This window comes from Hippoglossus hippoglossus, chromosome 7, assembly GCF_009819705.1.
Source record: "Hippoglossus hippoglossus isolate fHipHip1 chromosome 7, fHipHip1.pri, whole genome shotgun sequence".
NCBI lineage: Eukaryota > Metazoa > Chordata > Actinopteri > Pleuronectiformes > Pleuronectidae > Hippoglossus > Hippoglossus hippoglossus.
Window position 1 is genome coordinate 9,786,766 of NC_047157.1, and position 27,004 is coordinate 9,813,769.

The 27,004-nt window shown below is 40.2% G+C and overlaps 2 protein-coding genes across 4 annotated transcripts; one reads left to right on the plus strand and one right to left on the minus strand.

Moving 5' to 3' along the window:
* Nucleotides 1–295: 295 nt before the first annotated feature.
* On the plus strand, nt 296–10,660 carry borcs6 (BLOC-1 related complex subunit 6). 2 transcript variants are annotated; one of them, XM_034590697.1, is made up of 7 exons: nt 297–447; nt 2,310–2,902; nt 3,374–3,560; nt 3,751–3,933; nt 6,501–6,664; nt 6,910–6,993; nt 7,434–10,660. In XM_034590697.1, exons 2-7 carry the CDS (start codon nt 2,321–2,323, stop codon nt 7,557–7,559), a joined length of 1,326 nt encoding a protein of 441 aa, XP_034446588.1. In that variant the 5' UTR covers nt 297–447; nt 2,310–2,320; the 3' UTR covers nt 7,560–10,660. The 2 variants fall into 2 exon arrangements, with proteins under 2 accessions (XP_034446589.1, XP_034446588.1); XM_034590698.1 differs by lacking the exon at nt 3,751–3,933 and having other exon boundaries at nt 296–447.
* A 1,405-nt stretch (nt 10,661–12,065) lies between these two features.
* si:dkey-72l14.3 (Glyco_hydro_56 domain-containing protein) lies at nt 12,066–25,483 on the minus strand. 2 transcript variants are annotated; one of them, XM_034590695.1, is made up of 7 exons: nt 24,876–25,483; nt 16,180–16,854; nt 15,354–15,602; nt 15,073–15,219; nt 14,653–14,739; nt 13,895–14,089; nt 12,066–12,745 (listed from the first exon to the last, which is right to left on the minus strand). In XM_034590695.1, exons 2-7 carry the CDS (start codon nt 16,795–16,797, stop codon nt 12,305–12,307), a joined length of 1,737 nt encoding a protein of 578 aa, XP_034446586.1. In that variant the 5' UTR covers nt 16,798–16,854; nt 24,876–25,483; the 3' UTR covers nt 12,066–12,304. The 2 variants fall into 2 exon arrangements, with proteins under 2 accessions (XP_034446586.1, XP_034446587.1); XM_034590696.1 differs by lacking the exon at nt 24,876–25,483 and having other exon boundaries at nt 16,180–16,895.
* Nucleotides 25,484–27,004: the final 1,521 nt, after the last annotated feature.

The following is a 27,004-nucleotide window of genomic DNA, read 5'->3' on the forward strand; positions in this document are numbered from 1 at the left end:
CTCGGACTCACCTGCCAACACAAGATGCTGAACCTTTGTGTTCCTGTGTCTTCACTCACCTGGACGCTCCTCTGCATCTGAATGGAACTGAGCTCTGTCCTGTGGTGTTTGTCTCCATCTGTAGGAGAACAGGGACACACACGCATGCAGGAGTCACGTGTGGTGTCATCATTATGCCACAGCAGCACACAGCAGTTCTCCTCCATTTGGGTTAAATACAAATGAACAGCATTGGACTCTGGCTGTGGGTAATAATAAAATAAACTCAGTACTACAGTATGTATTGATACAATCTGGAAAAGAGTTGGTATTATTACTACTTTAAATAATATCGTCTGAAACGCCTGTTATCATTGTGAGGCGGAACTGTTGTGCTGGGATTAGAGGGGAAGGATTTTCAGGTCGGACTTGGTTGTTGTTACATTTGTCAGAAGAGGAACTGCTCCGGTGAGTGTTTTCTTTAATACATTGAGCTCTGAGATACTGTTGTAAACCCTCAGCGACAGACAAGTGGCCATCTTTAGATGATTCACCCGCTGTAGTGTTCCGGTGTCCGACAGTAAAGAGCGAACCTTGTAAACACTGTGTTTCAAAGGCCTTGACAGCTAACGTTAGCACCTCGCGCTAACACCATTCAATACACATTCACCGTTGACAGCGAGTTAGCAGGACGGCTAAAGACAGCAGCACGTCAACTTCCTCATCGCGGACAGGTCTCCGCGTCGTCTTCGTTTCTCTGTCGCAGTTTGTCTCTCACACAACGGGACGTCTGTGCTGGAAGTCTAGAGAATGTAAGCTAGTGTTCACACGAAGTTAGCTCAGAATAAGCTAGTGCGAAGCTAAGCAGCCCACTATTACGTCATTTCACATGAATAAGAAAAGATATGCAGCTTATTTGTGGCAGAGCTGCCTCAGACATCAGCAGCTGACATGATCCAACACCCCTGGTCAAGAAGAAGACAGCCGGGTTCAACGTTTCTAGTTAGAGTTACAGTCTGCAGCCTGAGATTGTTGTTGCTCATCAGTTTATCTTTTCTTAGCTTATTTTCTTACAACCTTGATGTTATCATACAAACACTGCAGCCCCCCTTTATCGCCTCTTGTTGTGTTTGCTAGCAGACAGATGTGCAGGACTTCTACATGGCAACATTTCATTTGATTGTAATGCTTATTCGATAGGGATCGCTACAACACATAGACAATTGCAGAGAACAACCCAATGCAAAGCAGTGCAGCATTTGTAGAATGTGCCTATAAGACATTACACATAAGACATTCGCATTAGTCAAAGTCAGTCAACTTTATTGTCAATCATGCCATGTACAGCCTAGGACACAGGATTGACATGCAGTTTCTTTCTGATCCCCACTGTAAACATATGAGAAGACATAAAAGTACACAATGCATAATTTACACAATAAGTAAGTAAGTACTTATACATTAAGTACTGAGTCAAAAAGGCACAGGGTAGATAAGATATGAATGAACTACAGTGAATGATTGTAGTGCAAACAGGAATAATGCAAAATAGATTAAGCAGTACAAATACTTTATGAGGAGAAAAAGTAAAGTTGTGACGAGACTAGAAAATGTATTTTGTTGACCTTATGCAGCAGTGCGACTAGCTGGAGTACACGTGTGTACATACAAACACATTTCTTTTCATAGAAACACTTATCCATATATACAGTACATTTACATACACATGGTGTGTGAATGGATACATACACACCCCCAGTCACATGACTGCAACCTTAATTAGCTTGTAAGAAATTCTTGAATTCAATCCATGAATTCAGAACTTTTACTGAAATCTGATTATGTTCCCTTAATTTGGAAATATAACTGTTTATTATTCAACAATTTCCCCCTCTGTGTTGCTGTGTTGCTGAGTTACTACACTACTACATGAATGGCACAACATAGAATGACATACTCTTTATAACTGGGTTGAGCCTCAGAACTTTGGAGCACCAACCAAACTGTGTCTGCAGCATTTAATAATGAAACCTGGAAGATATTTCCTGAATCAAATTGGGAAACATTTTTACCTGCAGATTATTTCTTATCAAGGTAATGACCTTAATTTTACTCTGATACATCAAGCAAGGACAAGAGGTTTAAACTAATGTATTCATCAAATTAAGGTGAAAGTGAAAAAATAATAGGTACTGGTCCACTACTGACAATTTTCAATTGATACTTACCCCTTGTAAATAGTGGCACATGACACAATCATTAAAACATTATTAAATGTGGATTTAAATAGCAGAACTTCATCCTCCTAACATTTTCTCTTTCTTCACCAGCAGGTGGAGGGATGAGTCTCTCCCCTGTGATTGGCACAGAAGTGCCAGAAACAGCTAACGGGGTTGTGATACCCGTTGTTTCAGGGAACGGCCCTCATGTCTCTGTGAAGTGTGGAGGAAGCAGAGCGCCCTGTTCTGGGGAGGCATCAGAGGACGGCTCCCTCGGACACACAGAGAACCATATAAATGTGGAAAACAGAGTTTACGATGGCGAAGGTCACCTGGATACAGAGAAGGTCATTAACGAGAGAACCTCTAGTTTATCATTGCACACAGACCCCTCTCTCTCCACTGACACATGCACAGGATACTCAGAATCGGTATCCATTGTCAGAGACATTCCTGAGGCCTCCAACACTGCCGAGCCTCCTGGTGCAGCTCTGGTGTGGGACTCAACACAGACCAAAGACTCATCTCAGCGAGAAGACCTCATCTCCCTGGACAGACAGCTGACAGAGGCAGAGACTGTGGACGGAAGCACTGACAGCCGAGACGAGGAGGAAGATGGAGAGATGGAGAAACAGGATGAGGAGGAGGATGAGAAGAATGAAAAAAAGTGGAGGAATCCGTATGCAGGGAGACAACAAAAGGACGTGAGTGGACTGTAGGATTATTTTTCTGACGTGTACTGTAGAGTGGAGAGCATAATGTGAATAAGAACGAACAGTCAACAGTTATTATGAACATGATCTAAACTTAAGCCAGTGCAATCAGGGCTTAGCTCTTTTAAATACACTCTGAGACACTATACTTCACATAAACTAAAGCATGTGCTATGTAGCACATGATGAATTTCCGAAAGGACAAATAAGTCTATCTATCTATCTATCTATCTATCTATCTATCTATCTATCTATGTTAAACGTATAAATCCTTATATCTAATAGTCAATTTTCATTAAAAAAATGGGTAAATGTGAATGTATGGAAAGAAGCTGTCCATCAAATGAAAGGCTGGGATTATAAACAGTAATGATTTTTGTCAGTGTGATTTATTAAGCAGTTGTTTAACTTCTCTTTTTCCCATCCTCTCTTTCTTCATTCATCTCCCCACCTCCTTTTTAGTCTTCACAACACTACTCGTCCTCTGCTCCCGGACCTAGCACCGCCTCCTCTTCCTCTCTCCCACCTCCTCTTCTTCCCTCAGATGATGGCCCCTGCCCGCCCCATGTCATGGCCCAGGTGTGGGTTCGCAACGTCCGGGGGATGCAGGATAGCAAGAGCCTGGATGAAATTAGCCAAGCTTGTGGAGGTAGAAATCTGTTTGAGTGATCCGTCTTCTCTTTACTTGCTTGAAATGATAACATTTAAAACCAGTAAAACAAGTAACAGAAACGTAGTGGGAATTGTGACTATATCAATGGGCTTTTCATCTTTTTATGTCCTTAATTAGTATCAGCTTTTATAACCTTATTTAGCTGATGTTTGCGTATTATCCGTAGGCAGTTTGGGGGCCCGGGGAGGGGGCAGAAGTGGCCAATCAGAGGGTCGACGGGCTACGATCTCCTCAGCTCTGGAGCTAGAGGGGACGGTCAGCCAGGATGGAGACCTAACTAACTTCATCACTAAGAACCTGGAGCAGAAGATCAAGATGAGCTCCAAGCCAAGTCTGGACTGCAGTGACTGTGAGTGTGGAGCAGAAACAAACTTCACAAGATTTGTCCAAGACAATTTAAAGGATAATCATAAAAGATAAACTCATGTAAATATGTACTGTATTTCTATTCAATGATATTAAAGCTCACAAATACAGAATGATAAAAAGAGTACTTTTACATTTATGCAAACATTAAAATTAAGTAGAATTTAGACAATAAATATAAAAAAAACATAAAATAGTCAAATTAATAATAGTAATATCTAATAATACTAACAAGACATTAAGCGTAGGCCGTCTTGTAAAGGTGAGACTTCAGTAGGGATTTACAAGCTGCAGTGGACTCTCTGGATTTCACACTTGAGTGTACTATTTGTGTGTTTCATACTGTGTTGTATTTGATATGTGCAGAAGAAATGTGTGCATACAGCACACGCACTGATATAGAGGTGTGTACACACAATGCCGTGATGAAGGCTGCTTTCATGACGGCTTTATGTTTCAGAGTCAGGAGAATGAAAGGGGATGAACTATCATGTGTTTTCCTCTGCGGAGGGAGGTGTCAGACATGGCATTTCAGCAGGTTAATAGCGTTTTTATAGGCAGCGGTTCTAAAACTGCAGTGCAGGGTGTCTGACTCTCAGTCAGATTCCACTACTCATCATTCATGCACAGCTCTGGTCATATCCAAAGCATAAGTAACTGAGAATCGATGCACTATATTAAGCAAATGAATGGCTTTGACTGTTGGCTCGTGACAAAATGATGGATGTTTGTATGAATCCTCGTCACAGCTGTTCAGTTTTCACAATGCAGCAGTATTGTCCTGTGAGCCTGATCTCAACAAGATGTACGTCATTCTCAAGTAGAGCTACATCGGATTTGATCCATTTTGTGTTCACTACTGTTTTTAATAAGTGTGTGTGTTCTTTGACCTTGATTCATGGTAGCATGCAGAGGCTCTGAAATAATGAATACAGTCAATGTACAGTGTAAGCAGTGAAAGTTTGATCTTTGTTACAGACTAATTCAAAGGACAAACAGTCCCCTTAAATTCAATCAAGTATGCCTGATTTTGTTTTTCATCAACATCTCTGCATGGTCCCTTGAGAGTTTTACAAAAATACTGAAAAGCGCCCTATCTTATTCAATGTTAAAGAAAGACAAAAAAAGATTCCTGGATCTGCCCTTAAATGGATTCTGCTCCAAAGGTTAATCGATGCTTTCTTGCTCCACATCCTATCCTTTCACCAGGTTTTTGAGAAAATCTGTTCATTAGTTTTTGTGTAATCCTGTGTAATAAACAGCAGTGAAAAACATAACCACCTTGGTGAAGGGAGCGATGGCAGCAGCAAGAAAAAAAACATCAATATCAGACTTTTTTCCACAGGTTTCTGAGGGTAACCTGAATTTTCTCTTTGTCGTCCTCATTATTTTTAAAATAGTTGGTTCTGTATCGTGCAGTAGAATTCAATTTATGCTCAGTGGCTAGAGAAACTGCCTGCTCACAGTATCTCAACCTACTTCCCCATTTATAGTCATCTCTGGCTGATATTTTTAACCAGATAGATATTATATATAAATACTTTGACCTTGCTCTCTCTGTCTTACTTGTTCCAGGCAGATTTAATTAGCATCAGATTATGTTTTAATGAGACTGCAGAGAGTCAACCCCAGAAAATGAAACGTGATATTTCCCCCCTGAATGTCTCACATGTGAAGCATGAGTTAGAGCATGAATTAAATCCTCTTTGTAAGTTCAGCAGGTTGCCCACGTCCTGCCTGTCCATTAGCAGCCGTCTGTCTTATCTAGTTTTCCAGGAGAAAGAAAACAAAGCGCTGCCCTTCATTCAGAGAAAAATCCCCCTGGATTAGAGCGTCAGCAAAACTGGCCACTCAATTTAAACCCAGGAACAGAGTGAGTATGCCCTCAGTGGCAGCTCATTCCCTCTACCTGCTGATTCAATTAGGATGGATAACTCGCAGACTTTGTTTAGACTGCAGGGATTTATTACTAAGGTCCTGCTGCCGTCTAACAGGACTCTTTTTCAGAGATGGAAACTCGTTTCTTTGGCTCACTGGCCACCCGGGCTTTGTGTGTTTATAGATGTGACGCCTTGAGGCACAAATGTTCTTTTGGTTAAGTGCCATAGTTAGTTTGAATAGGTGCTGGCAGTCTTTGTTTAAGAGCAGGTGTTTCTTCAGTGGCAATAATTCTTCAGTTGGTCTGGTGTAAAATGTGTTTGTTGTCTGTCAATAAGTTTGCCAACAGAAAATGAATCACCAAATTAATTGTTATTTTTCATTAATTGAGCAGAAATGCAAACGTTGGCTGGTTCCAGCTTCTCAATGTGAGGATTTGCTGCTTTAATCTGTTTTAAATCCTTAGAAATTAAATATCGCTCACAATTTGTAATTCTTTTTTTTTTAAACTTAATAAGCTCTTGTGATGTGCCTTTTTCACCATTTTCTTTTACAATTTATATATTTGAGTGTTAACAAACAAACCAAAAGAATAATCAGTTTAAATGAACAATTAGTTGCAGCCCTATTATTGTATACGATGCACCAAATGTTATCCTTATTTCTTCCCAGCGGACTGTTCTGGGCCAATCTACCGAAGCCGGGGGTTGTCACGGAGACCAGCAGATATCCCACCCATTGATCCCACTGTCCTATTGGACCTTCAGAGACACACACAGGAAGTGGCGCACAGTGTGGAGATGATGATGCGCAGCCTCAATGGAACCATCCAGAACGTGAGTATCCAAATGAGACATTTCATTGTACAGACTGTATTTACCTTCCTAAATGCTATAATTTGATGTAAACACACAACTGTCTCTCACTCACAAAATCTTCTACCTTCTTGTTGTCTCACACACACACACACACACACGCACACACGCACATTCTCAGCCTCACATGCATATTTTTCACCCTCATGTCTTTTGTCTTGTTTCTGTGCAACTGATTGATTCTGTCCATCTGTCTGTCCATCCAGATGACAGCTCTGAGTGTGGGCTACATCCAGACCTACAGAGACTCAGTGGATAGCCTGGGAGAATCTGTGGACATGAGTATAAAGGTGACACATAGTCAGCAAAGAAAGTTGGCACTGTTATAATTCAAATATCTCAAATTCTTACATGAGGCCATAGTGGGCAACCCAATTATAGCTTTTTATTCTTGTCATGTGGGAAATAAAAAATTCCCCTCCCACAGTCCATCAGTCGCTTTGTTGACGACACTAATCAATAAAAGGTTGTGCTTGATTCGCTCCCAGGGCTTTATTAACGGTGTTGTCAATAATGTGATTACAAGTAATGGACTATGTATGGGATTCTTTGTTTTCTTTCTGACTCGAGAGTTATTGATCCTACACTCTAATCATTGGTGTTAAAGAACTTTTTTGAACTTACAATTCCTGTCATGTTCTGGTAGTTTTATTCTCTTCTGCTGTGGCAGATATTTACTGTATATTAAAGCAGCTTTTTCTTTGTGTGCCTATTATATGTGCTACCACAGGGTATGTACACGCTGATGGCTCGCTGTGAGGAGCTGGATCGTTCCATGCAGCCGATACACACCCTGGCCGCGCAGATCCGTGACATCAAACGCACACTGGACGCTCTTGAGGCGATTTGCAAGTAACCCGCACGTCTGGGTTGAAAACACATCCCAGCTGCAAAGAACCATCATCAAGCACATCCTGAGCGAGGCTGTCTGCAAGTCACTCCACCCATCTGCAGGTACCACACACATACTGCGGTGAAGATTAAGTGCACCACTGGAGTCCTTGAACCACTGTTACTAGGCATGCTGGATGATTGGCGCTCATAGTCCCTCCGCTTGTTCATTGTTCGAAGCGGCCATGTTTGTGTTGTGCGATCTCAGATGAATTGCGCTTAATTTGCTCTCGGGTCTGAGCTTTTTTTCCCTTTTTTTTTTTTAAAGCAACCTCACTTCCTCAGATACAATCTCGAAGATTAACCATTTTTGGAGACACTTGGCCAAGTGCCCTGAAAACACATACACAGACGCACACAAAGATTTGGGAGTAGACGCCTGCTGTTCCCACTCTGCAGCAGGAAGTGTGTTGTCATCCGTCCAGCCCGCTTGGTTCAGATTGCACTAACCTCTCCTCTCCACATGGGGGCGATGTTCCTCTCTCTGTGTCTGTCTTTTGCTATGAAGAGGGACCGGTACAAACTGCTCAGAAGACAGTGACTTTTGCACAGGAACAGAAAGTCTGTTTTTTAATCTTATGCAACAAAGATTAAATTCTTTCATTGGGGAATAAATGAATTGAGCGACGCATCACATCTTTCTGTCGGTCTGTCTGCCTTTTTTAATTTTTTTTAATTTATTCTGTTTTCTAGTGCATGCTTTTCCAAATAAATAAAACAGTGCTTGTGTTTATCACTGATCGGCTCTGCTAGATTTTTCCACTGGTGGCCACTGACCAGCTCCACTGGAGCATTTGGGGTTTAACTGCTGCTTGAGGCTGTTTGTCAGGAGTAATGAGACAGAGAGTGAGACTGAGTGCTTTTCCCCCTCAGATTCTCTCAGACTGTCAATCAATTAAACAAAAAAAACACCATTTAAATTACACAGCTGCTTCTCTAATTTGTTTGGTTAGCTCCATGAATCATTTGGGCTGAAATCTCACATCAGTGTCAGTGCAATCTAAAATCTTATTGAGACCGTAACCAGAAAAAAATCTTCTCGCAGTGGCTTTAAATATTTGAAAAGCTTCACATACTCATGATTTGACTTCTAGATGAATTCATAAAGTGTAAACACTTCATGAATTCAGTCAATTTAAAAGAAATAAAATACGCATTCAGGCTGCTGCACACTAGAGGATAATCAGGCCGGTTTTAGACCCGATTTGCACCTTCAGACAATCGCAGGGCGTTCCCGACTGGAAGTCACCTGGTGCCGATTATCTGCCCAAATAGTCGGAGTTCGGAGCCTCCCTGATCTCGAATCGGATCCGGCGGAAACCTGCAATAGATAGAGGCTTTTGGGCTGCAAAACAGAACACACGACATCAGTCCTCCTCCAGCTTTTGTATTTCTTCTGAAGTCACGTTTAATGACGCGAGTGTTCCACACTCCAGTTCAGAAGGTGTCAGTAATGCACCTAATAGTTTTTTGCAAACCACCATAAAGAAAACTGAAGAAGAAGATATTGCCAGTTTCTGTGAGATTTCAAGTCTCTGGACTCTCCACTGTAAAATCGTTTCCTACAAACGGCAAGTGTGTGCTCTGACGTTCTGGCCAAATCGTCCAGTGCGTGTGTGCTCTGAAGATTATAAGATTAGAAATCTGTTTAATCTGTCATTATGTCTGTGGTCTCCAACGTTTTTTTTTTTAATTGGTCGAGAGTTGAAAATCAGCCCTTAGCAGAGATCAATTTCAAATCAAACCATTCAATTATTTTCGATGAATTGTTGCCGGCACATTGCCAGCCAGTGACTGAATTTAGCTGCTAATCGTCAACCGTTGGTGGATAAAAAAGTTACAGCAAAAATCAACATTTGTTCTGCATCGACATGTGTATTGAAATTTGGGAAGTTTGTTCATTACACTCTGCTTGCTTTAATGTTGGCTTCTGACTGTACTGAACAGTCAAACAAGCGAGTTCTAGCTTTTTGTTGACTTCAAAATGACAAGGATGGAACAGAGGAGAGTTACACCTGGGAACTATTGCTGGACGGAGTCGGGACTCAACCGTTGGATCTGAACTAACGTGGACTCACGTCACATAAAATCAAGTTGGAAAGTGAGTATTTGTCAAGAGTCACTGAACGACAGCAGTGTCTCCTGCTTAACCGACCAAAGCCATGTGCTCTCGTTGAGCATTCTTCTTGATTTAATGAAGAGACTGTGGTACTTCTGTCGTTGCACTGGAAGGTAGATCTGTAGTAAATCCTAGTACGTGTACTAGATCTATGTACGTGTACCTATTACTGATGGCAGGCAGGATGTAATTTGGCTTGAGTTGTGTTAAAGGTGTTGTGTGATAGCTTCCTTTTATGGAACACTTCAGAGCTTTTGAATATTTACAAAACGGTGCAATAGAGCAGGAAGCTGTAAGTACGTTTTATTCTTGGCCATAATTCTGATGCCTAAATCTACCATAAAATGAACATCTTTTCAAAGGGACAAATTTGGAAGTGGAGCTCTTAGCAGCAGCATCATCGAAAGTGTTTCTACATGCAGCTCTGCACCTTTTTTATGTGGTTTCACTACTGTGGGTAAAGATCATGTTGTAGGCTACACAGAAAGCTCCGATTGCGTGAAGTGTAACATTTCCTCAAAGTCGTTGGCAAAGTTTTGTGAAAATTGTCGGGGGAGAATTGAAAAAGAGGGGGAAGCATCGTTAAAAAGCTCATATTAAAGTTTATAATCGCCCTGGTTCCCTGGATGATACTGAAATTAACTCAAACACGTCCAAGGCTGTAAGGATGAACTGTTCTTTTTCAGATGAAGGTAAAACTGTCCAGAGAGTTGAAATTTAAGCATCTTGGAAGAAAGGAGCCTCAACATGGGAGATGAGAGGAAATGTCACTTTCTGGTTCACAATATATATAAATGTATGATTCATGGATTTTCTGTTGTACAATCAGATGCACCCGTGTACATATGATCTCTTTCTGTAACTAAAAATGATTTAGATACCCTTCGTCTTGAGTGTATATTTTAATGAAAAATAACAAATAAATTTACATGAGCTGCAAAAACAAACATTTGAGTCTTTTGTACGATATTCTGCCTCAGGGAGCACTGCAGGATGTGGATGAGAAAGAAACAAGATATAAACAACACAGACTTATAAAAATATATTTACATAAATAATGCAGACTTATGTGTTTTTTTTCTTTATGTTCAGAGGTATGTCCTTCGAAAGAACAGATACTGCATTCATAGCCATTAGCCAACATTATACAGTACATAAAGGAGCCTTCATTACTTGCTGGTGGGACTCAGACCCTTTGACTTACCATTGTAGGAAGAGCACCGGTGTCACTGATAGCATTATTGATGGGTGTTTGCTATTAAAATGCCCCAGTAAGCCGTGACAGTGAGCCAGCATGCACAGCACCAGCTCCCTGAGCCGCAAGCAGCTAAATGGAATCCAGCCATTTTTCATTTCATTGTTTACGTCCGTGCTTTTCCGACTGTGACATTTCAGAGAGGACTGTGTTGAATGGAGCCAGATATCTCTGATCATTTGTGCTGCAGCTCAGCACATGTGCCTCTCACAGTCATTTACCTTATGGTGATAAATTACACCAATGGGTGTTTTTGAGAATATGAAATATTTGTACGCCAAAATTTACACAAATTCTCTTTGATTGAAATCTCACATAGAGATCTGTCTATTAAACGTTTAACTCTAAATTAAAGCACAAATGAAAATATTTGCAACGGCTCTTCAAGGTCAGTCAGGTACGTCACTTCACCCAAATTACAAACCAATGCAGTGAGTTACCATTTACCTCGTGTGTTTGTATGTTTTCACCTGCGTCTGATTGTTTGTTTCTTGGTTTATTTGTTAGCAGGATTACACAAAAACTACTCAACAAGTTTCCTCCAAATGTAGTGGAGGGACGGGTGTAGAAGCAGATTGTCTTTTTTTCAACTTTCTTTTAATTTTTAATGACAAAAAGATAAGTTAGTATCAATCACAATCATGTGTAGGATTGTTGGGCCTTGGCAGAGGTATGCGCTCACTGAGTGCCATTTTAGTTTTGGTTTTAATTTATCCAGTTTTAATCTGTTTTTTTTAATTATTTTTGCTGAAACTTCAGTAAAATAAAAGGGAATGTAATTTACTTGTAATGCTCAAAGAATTGAAAAGGGATTTATGAATATTCTGTGTTAATCTGGATCATTTACACTCTTCATTGTCAGTGGTTTTGATCTTAAATGAATAAATTTCAGAGAAATAGTCCTTTTGAAATGTGGATTTGTAAATAATGGCCTTATAATGAAGAAATCATTTCCACATAAGTGCACTGAATAATAAAGAAAGAACCTTTTTTTTTTTTTACAGTTTTACAGACTGTTTTCATGTATTTGTGGTTGGAAGACTGGTGTTTTGACATGACAATAATAATCATAATCAAAATAACAATGATCTGGAACGTTCTTTCTCCTTTCAGAGAAAAGGTTTAAAATACAGCCAGTATTTATACCACTGTCTCTTGGCACATCCAGTGATAAGGACTGGACATAGTGTTTTTTTCTTTTGATGCTCTAAGGTCATGTTCAGCTACAAAGCAGCACATCTGCAGCAAAGCAGGGATTCAGTGTCTTGCTCAAGGGCACTTAAGAAGGGCTGTTATAGCCCAGACCTTCCAGGTGAAGGCAGGTTTATTTCACATTTTAAGGTTCCAGGCACAGACGTCCAATCACCAGCAGCAGCAGAACAGTCAGGTGAGGGGCACTCGGGGGATTCGTACCACCGTCTGTAGGTACCTCCAGTGAAGGCGATGGACTCACAGTATCCACTGAACTGCTCAGTGAACTGCTTGACTCAGTCACAGGGGCACCTTTCATTGTAGAAGCTATTGTAGATGCTGTTGTAGATGCTGTTGTAGATGCTGTTGTAGATGCTGTTGTCGTAGTTCCCACAACTTCTACAGTGTTCACTTCTACTGTTCCCCCAAAAGACGTTCCGTCTTTGGGGGGCTGTTGGTCGGAGACGTCTCCGTCTGCGGTCTTGTACCACTGGCACTGGAAATCTTTCTTCCATATCTCAGCTGGGTCTGGTTCAGCTGGTTTAGTGTCTGTGTCCGGCTGGTCTGTGGCTTTTGCTGCCTCTGCCTGTGAAGATTGATAGAAAAAAACATTAACATGAGCAAAAAGTGTTGCCTTAAATATCAGAGAAAATAAAACAGTTTACGATACCTGTCTGAAAACTGAGGAATAAATAATATATAGCTAAAATTCAAAATGGAATAAAATGTTATATTCATAGTGTTTTGCACTAACATCAAAATTCATACTTAATAATAAAGGTAAAAAACGTATCCTTCTCTGTTGTGTCTCAGCTACTGTTTCCTCTCTGCTTCCTTACACTCAGTGAAGATGCTCAGACAGAACACTGTGAGCTGACAACTTGTTTCTCTCTCTTTACACATTTCTTTCACTATGTGTTGCACAGGATTTTATGAAGCAACTCTTCATGGGCAGAAAATGAGAAAAGTCAAATAGGCCCTCTCCCAAAAATTATCTTAGTATCACACTGAATGAAAAATATTGACATTAATACATGATTTAAGTGTTTATATTAATATTTCTAATATTTCAAGTGATTATTCATTGGTCAGGAATAAATAATTTCAGGAATTTTATTTTTATTTGTATTTATTATTATATTTTTATATTTATAGTATTTGACCAAGCCATTGGACCTCAACCCAATGTTTGACCCCAACCTCTCATACTGTATGTGTTTGTAAACCTTTTCATGAGCATGATTCCACTGTGGTTCCTCAAATATTGCACTAATTTAAAGACTGAAACATATTGTAACATAATCACCGTTTTGTATTGCTTATGTGATCCTAAAACTTCAGTTTTGTACATTTGATATAAATGAGAGTAGTTTGATTTTTATAATCACCATTAGTCGTAGTTTTTAAAATGACCAGTTGAATTAACACTTTCCACAACTTTTAACTAAAACAGAACATTATTTAGATCATTAACTAGAAACTCGTCTGGCATAAGACCCTAAAGTTCCCCTGAAGCAGTGGATCGTGTCATGTCTTTGTGTAATGACACAGAGCTGCTTTGAGGACTTTGCCAAAATGAGACCAAAGACAGAAAGAGTCTGGTTTATATCTGAACGAGGTTAAACAGACGTTTGTCAGCATCTGTGCCTGTGCACAGTTTTAATCATAACTGGGATCAGAGAGCTTCATAATCCAGAGTTAACCCTGAAAACAAGTCAAATGAACTTTCTCCCACCTTTTCCGTCACCTTCTCAACTACTTCAGATGGGGGCTGGAGGTGGAGGTAGGCGGAGCTTTCTGGTTTTTGACGCACACATCGGCCCTTTCCCTGGCACAGAGAAGCTGAGCAAAGCCGAGTTGCCGTGGTTACGTTGATGGAATATGGTCCGAGGACCTGGCGGACGAACTCTGCCAGGTCCTGGCACTCTCTCTGGGAAACAAACAGGCAGACAGTTTGATTTCAACAGGAAGCAGGGACAGTGGCACAGGCTGATTTATAAAACACATAGTGCGTCTCCTTTTCTTTTTCTTTTTCCTTTTAAACGTGTCATGTTATAGTTTGAAGTACTGGGAGAAATAGAGAATTTGTGAGTCATAAGCTGGTTGTGACATTTTTTTTATAGAAAAATAGTTGTTTATATACTGAAATCTGGGGGGGGGGGGAGGAATAGAGAACTAGATTGGCAATCAGAAGAACGCATACTTCCGCCAAGGCCCAGCAGTCCCCCTGAATTCAGTTATGCTGCACACACTTCTACGGACCAGTCAATATGTTTTCAGCAAGATCCAAATATTATTCCATTATTTTCATTCTATCCCCATGTTCCCTTTTCTTGTAAATCTGTTCAGTAGTTTTGGCGAAATCCTGCTGAAAAACAAACCAACGGGCATGTGCAGAAAACATAACCTCCTCGGCAGAGGATATTATCACAAGGATAAATAATGATAAATGGGTAGGGGTGTGTGTGTGTGTGCACGTGTGTGTGTGTGTACCTCTGTTTTAGTCTCATTTCTCTCCCAGATGACAACTCCAGCTGTTCCCAATGCAGCACTTTCTCCTATGGTGTTGACCAGGTCTGTCTGCAGAGAGAAGCATGTGAACGGTCACACACTTTTGTGTTAAACTGCCAAGTTTTAAATTAAGCAGGTTTACATCAATGTAGAAAAACAGTATATGCACTATTACATTCATCATATGAAGTCTCGAGTAGTTTGACCACACGTCTACACCTTTTAACGAAGCTGCAGAACAATAGTAATAAAAACACACTTCCAGCTTTATTCATTATCCTTTCCACATATAAAGCTAATAACTAATCAGAGCCATGTTACTATGGGAATCTACTTGTTGAAATGTATGTACATCTGGATCAAATACTTGATACAGCAGATGTGTCAGATATTAAACATCACCTGTGAGAGGAAGCTATTAGTTGAGGTGTAGACGCTCTTGACCAGTGGGAATACAGGAAGATCAAACGCCGTCCCAGTCAGAGATGATACTCGCAGTGCTTCTCTTACTTGACTGGATAAATACAGTCTGGCTCCTGAGGTCCCGCCCTAGAAAAGGGGAACATGTTACACAATGAAGTGCTTCCACAGTAGTAAAGTCATATATTTGTCATGTAGGCTAAAGCTCCTTTCATGACTTTTCACTGTTGATTGATTTCCCGTCAGCTGCTCATGTTGCCCACCTGCAGCTTCTCCAGAGTGAGGAGCGGGTAGAGGGCGGAGCTTCGTTTCCAGAGCCACAGAAGCTCGTCGTTAAGGGCCATCTCTGCAGCAGGGCACTGGCCGGTGTAATTGGCGAGCATGGTTTGGGCAGGGTCGCCGTTGTAGCAGCTGGGGTAAGGTGAGACACCCCATAATGCTTTGGGCCGTAATCTTTTGGCCTCCCGTAGCGTCTCCATCATTACTGCCTGGGCGGCTGCCTCGAAGTCCACCTGCGACAAGATCAATAAAGATCACCTTTCAGCCCCCTCGGATATTTGAAATGGACACACCAACATAATTAGTGACTGGTTTTCCCTGGGCCAATGATGGAACAGATCGGAAAGCATGACCGCTTCATGGCAGGAGTGGAGTTATAGGATAGTTAAAGGAATAGTTTTACATTTTCAGAACATGTTTTTTTCATTTTGTTGCCAAGAGTTAGAGGAGGTTGTATTCACGTGACTATTTCTTGACCAAGCATGTGACTGTTTGTTGCCCCAGAATGCTGTGCTGATGTCATAGAAAAAGTGCTGTCCCTCTCTGCACTGTATGAGTGTGTGTGTGAATGGGTGAATGGCAAAGTAACTGTACTGTGAAGTGCTTTGAGTGGTCATCACGGCTAGAAAAGCGCTCCATAAATACAGACCATTTACCATTTACTATTTTCCACTCGTATCCACCCATGCTTCCTCACCACTTCCTTTCTTCCCTTTTCATGTTTCTCCATCTCTCCCTTTTTTACTTGCACAATTGTATTTTTCCATTGTTGTTATTGTCCCGTCTTCCCCTGAATTCTATTCATCTTACCTGAGACCACTTCTCCACCTCCTCCGGAGTCCAGCTAGGGAAGAAATTCTTCAGCAGGTTCCTCGATGCTTCCAGATACATAATTTGCTTCTCTCTGTTCCTGAACCACTGGGGGGACCACTCTGCCCAGCGCAGCACCCCCAACCCAAGATACCTCGGTGCAGGTAAAGCTGCTTCCAAGTCCAGCTGTGTCTTCTGGAGGTGGTTATCAAGTCGCGTGTGCTGCGGTAGCCCCCCATTAACCGGAGTGTCTTTGTCTACAAAATACGGGTAGTTCCCCAGCATGTCCTCGTAAAAGAGAGCCACCCGGCCCTCCTGCTCCATCCCAAAAGATCTGGGATCTGTCCTACCAGAGCAGGCAGAGTTGGGGATGCCCCAAAAGATGATGAAAGGCTGTCCAGACAGGAGAGGGGGCCGGGCTGGCTGGGGTGGACCAGCTACACAGAGGTCTGCAAAGGCAGTGAGCAGCAGGATGAGGACGGGTGCTAAAATTGAAGGCTGGACCTGAGGAATGGTTGATGAATATGCTTGTGCGGATATTTGAGTCCTGAGATTGTAAGGTGTCAGCTGTCCTTCTCGCTCTGCGTCTGGACGCGATCGGGGCTCGATCCACGCCATTGGAGCGGCCTCCTCTCAGGCTCTCACCCGGTCAGGCCTTCACAGCCGATCATGTTCCTGTAAAACGGAGAAGAAATCAAACCTTCACCAGTCTGTAATATGATATACTACACATTTTCTAAGTTAATGTTTATTTGATCCAACTTCTACTGAATGAACAGTCCAAACGTTAAGTGATATGTATGGATTATTCTGAGTAGCTGGGACCGGCTGTGTTAGGCACCATTCACCTGTGCTCTGCTTTATTGAGGTGGCAGCAGAAAATTCCTCTTGGTTATTTCAAACTTCAACACTAAACAAAAACCTACTTAAACTCCAACACACAAGTGGTAAAGAGAATCTGGTCCTTTACATGAACTACGCTGTATATTATACAGCACACATCAGTCATCCATTAGTTCACTTTAACGTGCGCAATTTTCTCTGGCACCGCCACACAACTAATGAGGACAAACAAACCTCACATCAAAGGTGTTACCAGAAAACAACACAGTTATGAACGACATAGACAATTATCAAAATAATGATGACAAGAGCAGAGCCGGGTGAAAGACATAGGCAATTTAGTTTCTAATTGCATTTGACAGAGCAACTTGAACACGTTTTGTGCTTGTTATTACTTCCCTAAGAGTTGTTGTGGAAAAGCTCAGGGGGTGAAAAGGTCTACAATCCAAACAATATTCCTATTTCTTGTTTAGCGTCGCCAGGACTCCCCTAGGAGTTTAAATATTTACCATGGCTTCTTGGCTTGACTACTGATCTGCTGTGACTGGTTCAAATCTTCTATCACAGAACCGATTTCCTGATATTAACTTTTCTTTCTGTTTTGATTCAGTTTTGCTATATTTGTACAGATCATAGATTTCTCACCGGTTACACGAGGCACATGTCATGTTGACAGCTGGTGTAGGTATGATTTTATACCTGATGCAGGAAAGTACCAGTGACTTCCACTCCACATCTTTTGATACAATCAACTGTCCAGTTTCTGCAATGGCTGATAAAATACCAGATCTTAACTTTTCACAAAGTGAACACTACTTATTAAAATTCAAAACACATAATTCTCTGTAACATTTTTCCTCTTTTTTCCTCATCTTAAATCTTTTCTTTACACCGTACGTCAGTGGCCTTCTGTTTCTCTCAGCCAACATGACGTCCCTTAACAAATGAACATATCTTTTCATTATTAAGAAACTAGATCAAACCAGATTTTATTTATAAAAACCCTTTTGTGCAACGGTACAATACAGTTCAAATGTAGAATAAAACAACAATACAGCAATACAATGAGCAGTGAAATAAATAGATACAAATAAATAGATGATTATTTGATTATCCTCAATAAATATCTGTCCAGTCAGCTTGCTATAGCTTAAGTAGAGAATCTCATATCTGAGGTACACAAAAAACTCAGTAAACCTCACGTGATTGCCCTCAGACACCCAATTCCACTATAGCCAACTCATTATCTATACAAATGTTCAGTCATATATCTTTCACTGCTGTTTTCCAACATGTTCACACACAGGAAGATGATCCAACAATCAGGACAGACACATTGTTGCATTAGTAGTATTGTTGTGGTAATAAATAATCTGTCCTTTTCATTTGAGGTTCTATAATTAAGCTTTTAATCCTAAAATATGTAGCAGTGGCAGTTTCTCTCTCACACAGCTCCCAGTTGAAAATGCTGGTTGGGGAGCATTTGTTATAAAAATCTTATTTCACCAGAAGCTTTATACAAGTTCAATAAGTATTTCAACTGCATGCATGTTGCTTTCCGACTCACACTGTTTCCTTTTAATTAACTTGATGAGTCATTTTTGAATTTCAGCTCAATGCTGTGAGACTGACACTCAGATGACCACTGTGTGCGTCACTCCGTTCATTAGGATAATAATAAATTCAGTGCTAATAAATGACAGCAGTCACACTCAGGCTAAACAGCCAGACAAAGACAGCCACACATTCGCGTACAACACTTATGTACAGTTTTAATACACCACTACTTAAGATCTAAAGTTTCTATAGGACTATATTATTTAACTACACTACTTTTCATTGACATATTACACGTTTTATTCTGATAGATTTAGCTGAAGGTTCAATTGGACATAAAAAAAACAGCACTACGTTCAGAAAATAGGATGTTGCTTTTGGAGTTTAAACCAAACAACAATTAGTTAGACCACCTGCAACTTTTAATACATCAATAATTTAACACTGAGGCATCAGCAGCAGCAGGAAAACAAACTTTGAAGTTGATCACTGCAGTGTTTTTCCTGTCAGTGTGTGTGTGTGTGTGTGTGTGTGTGTTCATGAGGCTTTACTCTGTGTTGTTGAGAGATGATGGGGAGAGAACAAATGCAGTGATAAAAGTATGAAGACTGATGTGGTGCAGTTTGGAATGAAAAATAATAAAAGTGATGAGAAAAGAAGCTGCGTCTCCTACATCTTCTTTTTTAAATCAGATCAAATCACAGACTGGAAAAAACCTTTGACAAGTAAGCAGCTTTCTCACTTGTTACCGTGCTGCCGAATACAAAAAGGGAAGTATTGTATGAAATGTTTCACTCATGCACATGAAGAAGCCATTACATATAACAGAAATATACTTGTCATTAATGGGCCTGATTAACTAAAAAAGTTATCTGCTCTAGTTAAACATGCAGCAGAAAATATGAAAACAGGAAGCAGAAGTCTGAGACCACGTCACCACCACGACCAGTGTGACTGATTTAAAATAGCATGTTCCTGGGTGGCAATTATGTGTAGTTGCTACAATCAAGACAAAACGTTGAATATAACATTTGGCACAGGAACTGGTGACGGCTCTGACTCGGAACAGCAAAAAAATAGTCTGACAGTCTGCTCCAATAAATAAAGCTGCTCAATCAATACTTTATATTGCTAAGGTAAATTGTTAAGTTGAAATAAACCATATATAATGTCAACAGTTTAGAGTAAACTTTACAAATATAAACCAGTAATCAACTCTTAATAAATTGACAAAATCACATAATAAAAAAAAAACCTGATCCAACTGCAATAATTTAACACTAAATAACAGTTTCAGTGCTTAATACAGTAAAGTACTCCAGCTCCAAACTGTTCATCAATTGTCTCGTCACCGCTGGGGCCAGGGACGCTCACCCTGCCTGCTGATGTGGGAAGTAGATACCAGTCGTGAAGGAACTGGTGTCTGATTGGCATTTCGGTAAACAACCCTATTCATACTAGTCAAATTTTTCAATCAATTGTTTTTCTTATAATCATGTTTTAAGGTTTGAATCTACAGTTCCTAAAATGTTTGTGGTTTTTGGGGAATGTTTATAATATATATAATAAAATCCTAATTTTACTGAACTCGTTTAGATTTGGCAAATCGAACTCTACTGGAGGAATAAACACAATTTTTTCATCCTTGTATGTAATTTGATGAAGATGATGATGGAAAGCACTGTACAATGCTCAGTACTGAAATCTGACATATTGTTAACTACACATAGTTTTCATATAAATACATCAACGGCTCAGAGATCCTGAGTGATCCTGTTTGGAAGCATCTGTCTATCTCATGTATCTTCCCTCGCTTATCAGATTATACCTTTTCTGTGTATTTTGTTTATTTATGGTTTGTGTTTTCTATAAATACATAGATATATAATACTCGTGTATAAATAAAACCAGGCTTTTTCATTTCACTACAGATTAAGCAAAGCATGTTAATAACTGTAACTAACCAACCTTACCTTAGTCCGTCAACACAGATAGCTGAGAACGTTTTAAAAAACAATCAAAGGGGCAATGTTCCATCACAGCATGTGACTATTGTGAGATTTCTCCAACATGAATAGAAAACTTCAGAACAAGGTCCTGCACAGCCACACGTGTTCAGTCTTCATTCTGGCTGAATAAACCTCTGCTCAGGTGGAAGTTATGCTAGAGAATGATGTGGTGTCAAACTCGTGTCCAAATCATATGCAGGCAGAGTAAGTGAAAACTCCTGCGTGGCTGGAACATGCAGGTGTTTTCAGGGACATCACATCTTAACAAATAGTGTAATGATGAAGTTTGATTTGTTTTTTACGAGAGAAAAGAGCAGTAATGAAAGCAGCTTCACTTTATTGTTGGATTTAAATGTTGCTTTAGTCAAGTTCATTTTCCCTGTGATGTTAAACACTAACCAAAGTAGGAGCCCAATGTAAAAAAATATTTTTTACTAACTTAATCTTAAACACGAATGCATGGTTGACTGATTATAGCACAGCATCAACTACATTGACTAATGAGCAAATTGAATGTGAAATCACTCAGTATAAATACCTGTCACATGTAACTTCAGCATTTAACAACTTTTATATTTTCCAACACCTACATCGCAGGTTTCTACTTTTTTTAAATTGCACAGTAATCCCTCAGATCTCCCCCTCAGGGCATTTTAAGCATGTTCTTATCCACTGTGACAGGGTAGGAGCAGTTGTATAAGCTACCAGATCTCCGACATAATAAGCCACTAATACTAAGGAGGTCAGAGGTCATAGAATGCACTGTGTTTCTAAGAAAGAGAGAACACGTTTCTTTCTTTCTTCTTTAACTGATTTAGAATCTGGTGAGTCTGAGATAAGATGATTTAATGATTCTTTCAGCATATTTCTGTCTATATCTCTTTTTTTTTTAATCTTTAAGGAGAGACTCAGTTTTATTGAATTCCTGGAATAAAGAACGGCAAATTAACTCTGGTCTCAAAAACATTGAGTTAGTGTGACTCCTTTTCATAATGTAGCTGTTGTGAAAGAAGTAACATATTGTAATTATTTATTTAGGGCACACTTATTACCACCTGGATTCCTGCTCTTCCTCAAAAAATATTTACACATAAACCCGTTGGCTGTTATCTAAAGTTTTACGTACAGTGCTTTTAAAGTATATTCGCAGAAACACACAAATAAGAAAATAGATAGAAGTCCTATATATCTTCTCTTCCACCATTCACCCAATGTGATACAGTGTTTGTCTACAAGCACGATCGGGGGGAACCATCCTTTCATGTTATCATCGCCTGCTTTCGACAGTGTTCTTAATCTGATCTTTATCTGTTACCTTTTTCATTCCAATAGCTGTAATCTCATCATACTGTATGTAATCCTGCATTCACTGGTAGTAGTGAATGGTAACCGTGATATGTGGATAATCTGGTCAGACTAAGCTGCTGGTCTGTGTTTACTCTTCTGTCTGGGCACAGGCTGATCCTGAGCCCAACGCCTCCACAGCAAAAAATAAAACACCTCGGCCTTAATGGTTACATGTCAACGATTACAGATCCAATGTGTCAGCCTGTATGTTACATAGAGGTTAAAAAATATCTGACTTTTTATTATTATATTTACTAAACATATTGATTATTAATGTCCCTCAGCAAAAGATGGAACTGATGAATTTGGAAACACTGCATCACTAATTCTAATTTAATTTTGTGTTCATCCCACAGTTCATTTGTCTGCTCCTCGCCCATAATCGCCACCACGCTGAGCCGAGAACACAAAGAAATCTCTTGTTTCAGCCTGCGGGGACTCAGATTCGATCTAGTCACCATCAGACAGTTTTTAAATATCTTGTTTTGCACTTGAGGAGACAATTATTTGTGCCAAAAAAACACAACATTGAGCTCTTCAATCAAATATAAGCTGCAGAATCACTGTTCCTTTCAATGTTTGACAATGAGCACTAAACGTCAACCACAGTGTCGAGCAACAGGCTTCTTTTTCTTTTTTCTTTTGTATTCACAGACACTCTTTTAGAAAGTCTATGCTGCAGGTTTGTTTTGTTTTCAGTTATCGACACTTCGGAGACTGATGCCTCCTGATTGTGGGCAGATTAAAGTGCTGCTCTGCCTCCTCATGTTCCCTCACCGTGCTGCTGCTCAATGAAGCGAGAGGAAACGGTGGTAGGATCCAATCAGTGAAATCAGCAGAGATTAGGGTGATACATGCGTCACTCCCATCTGATGCCCAGAAAAGAACCAGTGCAGTCGATCCACAGCAAATCACCGCTCTGGCTCAACAATGGTTTCAGTTTTTTTAGGTGTTATAGAACATTTGCTCAGGGAAAATAAATCCTCAATGTCCAGAACACACTTTACTTTACTTTAGTGTTTTGTCATCATCTGACAAAGTTGTGGACGTTTTTTCTTGTGTCTGCATGATACAACACCTTGAGCAGCGTGATAACAGTATACATAGTGTAAGGACATATTATTTTAAATCATGTTTTGTGAGACAGATCGGGTGTAGTCAGGAGGGTGATGGTTACTTGTGTTTGCTCTGAAGATTGTTGCCAAGTGGTCAAGACCATAAATAACTACGAGAGTCCCATTTTAATTTTGTCTCTCTCTCTCCACGTCATCCCTCTTTCACGCCCTCTCTCTTATTTTCTGTTAACATCTACCGAGGTTGTCAATAAAGCCTTACAAATGCAGGTGAATTTCCCTGCAGTGACTGACATTAAAACACAACAGTAGTACTTTTTTAACCAAAAACAATGACAGTGTCAGACGCTGCTCAAGTCACCTTCATTTCATATTCCGCTCTTTTCTTGCTCTCAGAAAATGTGCTGGGACTTTTCATGGCCTCCAGTGATGGAGTCCAAATTGTTTTCTAGCGACCCTCTGACCTTTCCTGCTCTGTCTGTGGCATCATCCCCTCTCTCCTCACAGAGCAAAGCCCTTTTCGTCTAACACATTGTGTGTGTACTGAAATCTATCAAGTAGTTATCAATACATCCTGACGTGAATCATTGGCTCTTAGATGAGATACAATATACAGGATAAACGATACAGTTTCATATAGTATCATATCGTTTAAATTATATTTTCTCCAATTTAATAAAACACCTCAAATAGTCAAAACCTACTGAGGCGTTTTCATTATATATATATATATATAATGAAAACGCCTCAGTAGTGTCAATGAATTTCATCACACGTGTTGCTTGCAGTAATATAGATATTGCATCTGCAGTTCTTCAAACCTGTTGCTGTGTTACATGAAATGACGTTTCCTGAATAAAACGTCTTCCATACGCCAGCTCATTCACACCTGTAATACTCACGTGTGTCGGTCACACCTGCAAATTTAGTAAATCACAGTTTCCTGCTGTTTCAGAACCACAAGGCTACAGAAATATGTGTAGATGTGTTGATGTAGTTGTGTACATCTCTGTATTAGTGATGAAATATGTAAACGTTCATGTCAACATGTTCAACAGTTTATCCACTGACACTGGAGTGCGAAAATTAGTTATTGTTAGATACCATTTTTCATTTTCCACTTCGGCTATTCTATGACGTGTCTATCTTCATATAGAAACAATTATATCTGATATGATATTTTAGCAATTTCTACATTTTCAAGACATTTCTATTTTAACTGTTCTAGATCTTTTGGGTAGTTTTGCTGCCTAGAAACAGTCAAAAGTACAATTCACACCGCACACAGCAGGTTAGTGAAGCAAGTGAACACAATGATGTAGAAAAGTGATTTTCCTTTGAAAACAAATGTATTTTTCTTTTACCTTCTCCGAGCTGTAGTGTGGCCAGGTTGGTATAGTTTTGTAATCTGAGGTTATACACGAGTTACAGCTTCAGCCTCTCCAATACAATGGTGCTAAATGGAATTTCATGTGAGATGCTCAAAGAGATGTCAGTTCAATAGTTTAAATTTAAAACCACTTTCTACCTTAACATACTAAAACACATTTTTCTGAAGACGAGGTTTAGTTAATATCAGTACGTTTTTCATTTAATCATTTGTTACAGTAGTTTTATTTAGGGCTTGTTTGTTCATGTTGGAATTAACGACTACTGACAAAACACAGACATTAATTTGAACCTTGTTCCCATGTTAAAAAACAAATCTCCGAATCTCACAGTCACGGTCATTCAAACTGAAAATGTTGCATCATGCAAATTCAATAAAATTGAATTAAATGAAACCTAATCAAAAATGCTAAAGCCCTTAAACTGGACAAATGTTGATCGGAAGCCGAACCAAGTCATCAGGACAAGTGAAACTTACCGAGGCCGGAGTTGTTCCTGTATTTACTCCTCACAGTGTGGACACCGTCCGACTCCCTGCTCCTGACATCAAGATGTTTAATTCCTCTGTCTTTTGTTTTATTCTTCACTCGTCCATGTAGGAAATTCAAGCGATCCTGTTGGATTTGCGAGGGCATAGATAAGCTTTGCATGTGTAACATGCAGCGAACAGGAGCCCGACATCCGGAAGAGAGAGATCGAGAAGGGAGGGAGGAGGGAGGTGTAGAGACAGAAATAGACAAGAGAATTAAAAAGAGAGATAAAATGTGACATAGGGGAGAAAGAGAGGGAGGAGGAATGAGGAAAAAAAAGACAGAAAAGCTGCAAAAAGTTAAGTAAGAAAACTAAAGAGAGGTAGAGGAGGCGAGGAGACTGTGTTGGAGATAGAGAGATGGGTGGGCAGGTGTGTGTGTGTGTGATTGTGTGTGTGTGACCTCTCCTTCACAGCCAGGCTAAGCTTACTTACCAAGAGAAGGTAAGCAGGGTCAGTGTCGCCCCCGCCAGCTCACATGACCAACGACACTGGCCGTAATACCATAATCCTCTTCTCTACTGCTGCCGCTCTTGGCTAAACAAACACCCGAGCTGTGGAGGATCACACCTGTCTTCCTCCGCCTCCCCCCCCCCCCCCCCAATCGCACTCACTTCCTTCCACCTCTTCATCTTTTTTTGTCTTCTCATCCTCCTCTTCCACTCTGTCACCTTCCTCCCCTCCCTCATCTGTTGGTTTTTTGAATCATCTGTGTACATTTTCATTTCTTTGACTTTCCTCCTCCTTCTCCTCCCCCTCCAGCTTCTTTCTTCCCTTCTAAATCCCTTGCTCCCTAATCTCTTTTCTTCCACAGTTGACTCTGTTGTTTTTCGTTGACCTTTCTTTCAAGGATTCAGCCGCCACACAAAAAAAAATAAAATACACCAGCATTGTCTGGGTTTGTGTGACACAGCAATAAACCAATGCTCCCTCTTTCTCCATTTCTTTTCTTTTTCGGCTCTTTATTTTACACTCATCCACTTGTGCTTTGTCCCCGCTCTCATTCTTGTTTAATAACGAATATGTTTTTCCTGCCTTAGAGAGAAAAACCTGTCGGTCCTTTATCTCATCCTGTATTAGTTGTTTTTTCCCAGATGTCACTTTTCTATCACATTTAAAGGATTAACTTCGCTGTTTTTATTTGGGTGGATCCCTTTTTAGTGAAGAACATCATCACCATCCATTTCGCCCTACAAAATCTTTCAATGTGATGCCAAAAACGTTTTCATACATTATGTTCATGCCTCAGGAGAGCACTCTGGTTTCTCACCCAAATCTGTTCAATTTGCCTCACACTAGACGAAAAGTCAAGTGCCTCACTAGCCCCACCATGTGGCTGTCTATGTTTTTAACGGACAGTAATTAAAGAAGTAAATTTGATCTGCGTGTTGCACTCCAGTAAAGGTAAGGGGATCAACTACATCATCAGGAGAGGTAACATACATGTCTGTACCAATTGTCATGGCTCTCGGTCCATGTTGAGTTATTGTCTGGACCAAAGTGATAGATGTTCTTTGATGCCATCCATCCATTATCTGTACCACTTATCCTTTGAGGGTCGTGGGGGCGCTGGAGCCAATCGCAGCTGACATTGGGTGAGAGGCGGGGGGGGAGGGTCACCCTGGAACACCAGTGTATCACAAAATACAGACACAAACAACCTGTCACCCTCACATTCACACAACTGTGGTCAATTTAGAGCCTCCTATTAACATAACTCCACCCAACACAGGCACAGGGAGAACAATATGTCAGAGTTAGTCAGAGAAACAATATTTAAACAAATGCATTTAAAGTCAGAGTGCATAACTCTACCAAGACCCAACTGTCCCCTTAAATTCAATCAAGCCTTGTAACCACATTACATGATTCCCACTACACATTGATGGTAGGTTTGTAGCCTTGTTTGTGAAAAAAGCCCAACCCCAAACTAAGTTTACATCTGCTAGATCCAGATTTTAATTTGGATCTGCACTAAATTTCACACACTTATAAATATCAGTCCTATAAATATGCCTGTATTTTCCATTTTTTTCATTAAGATCCATTAATAATAATTAATTAGTAATTGTGCTGAC

Coding starts and splice junctions, on each gene's coding strand:
- si:dkey-72l14.3 (XM_034590695.1), bottom strand. CDS start 16,797: ATGGCGTGGATCGAGCCCCGATCGCGTCCAGACGCAGAGCGAGAAGGA. Junction 15,220..15,353: donor TCACTCTGGAGAAGCTGCAG/GTGGGCAACATG, acceptor CCCCTTTTCTAG/GGCGGGACCTCAGGAGCCAG. Junction 14,740..15,072: donor CTAATAGCTTCCTCTCACAG/GTGATGTTTAAT, acceptor TTCTCTCTGCAG/ACAGACCTGGTCAACACCAT.
- borcs6 (XM_034590697.1), top strand. CDS start 2,321: ATGAGTCTCTCCCCTGTGATTGGCACAGAAGTGCCAGAAACAGCTAAC. Junction 2,903..3,373: donor CAGGGAGACAACAAAAGGAC/GTGAGTGGACTG, acceptor CCTCCTTTTTAG/TCTTCACAACACTACTCGTC. Junction 3,561..3,750: donor AATTAGCCAAGCTTGTGGAG/GTAGAAATCTGT, acceptor TATTATCCGTAG/GCAGTTTGGGGGCCCGGGGA.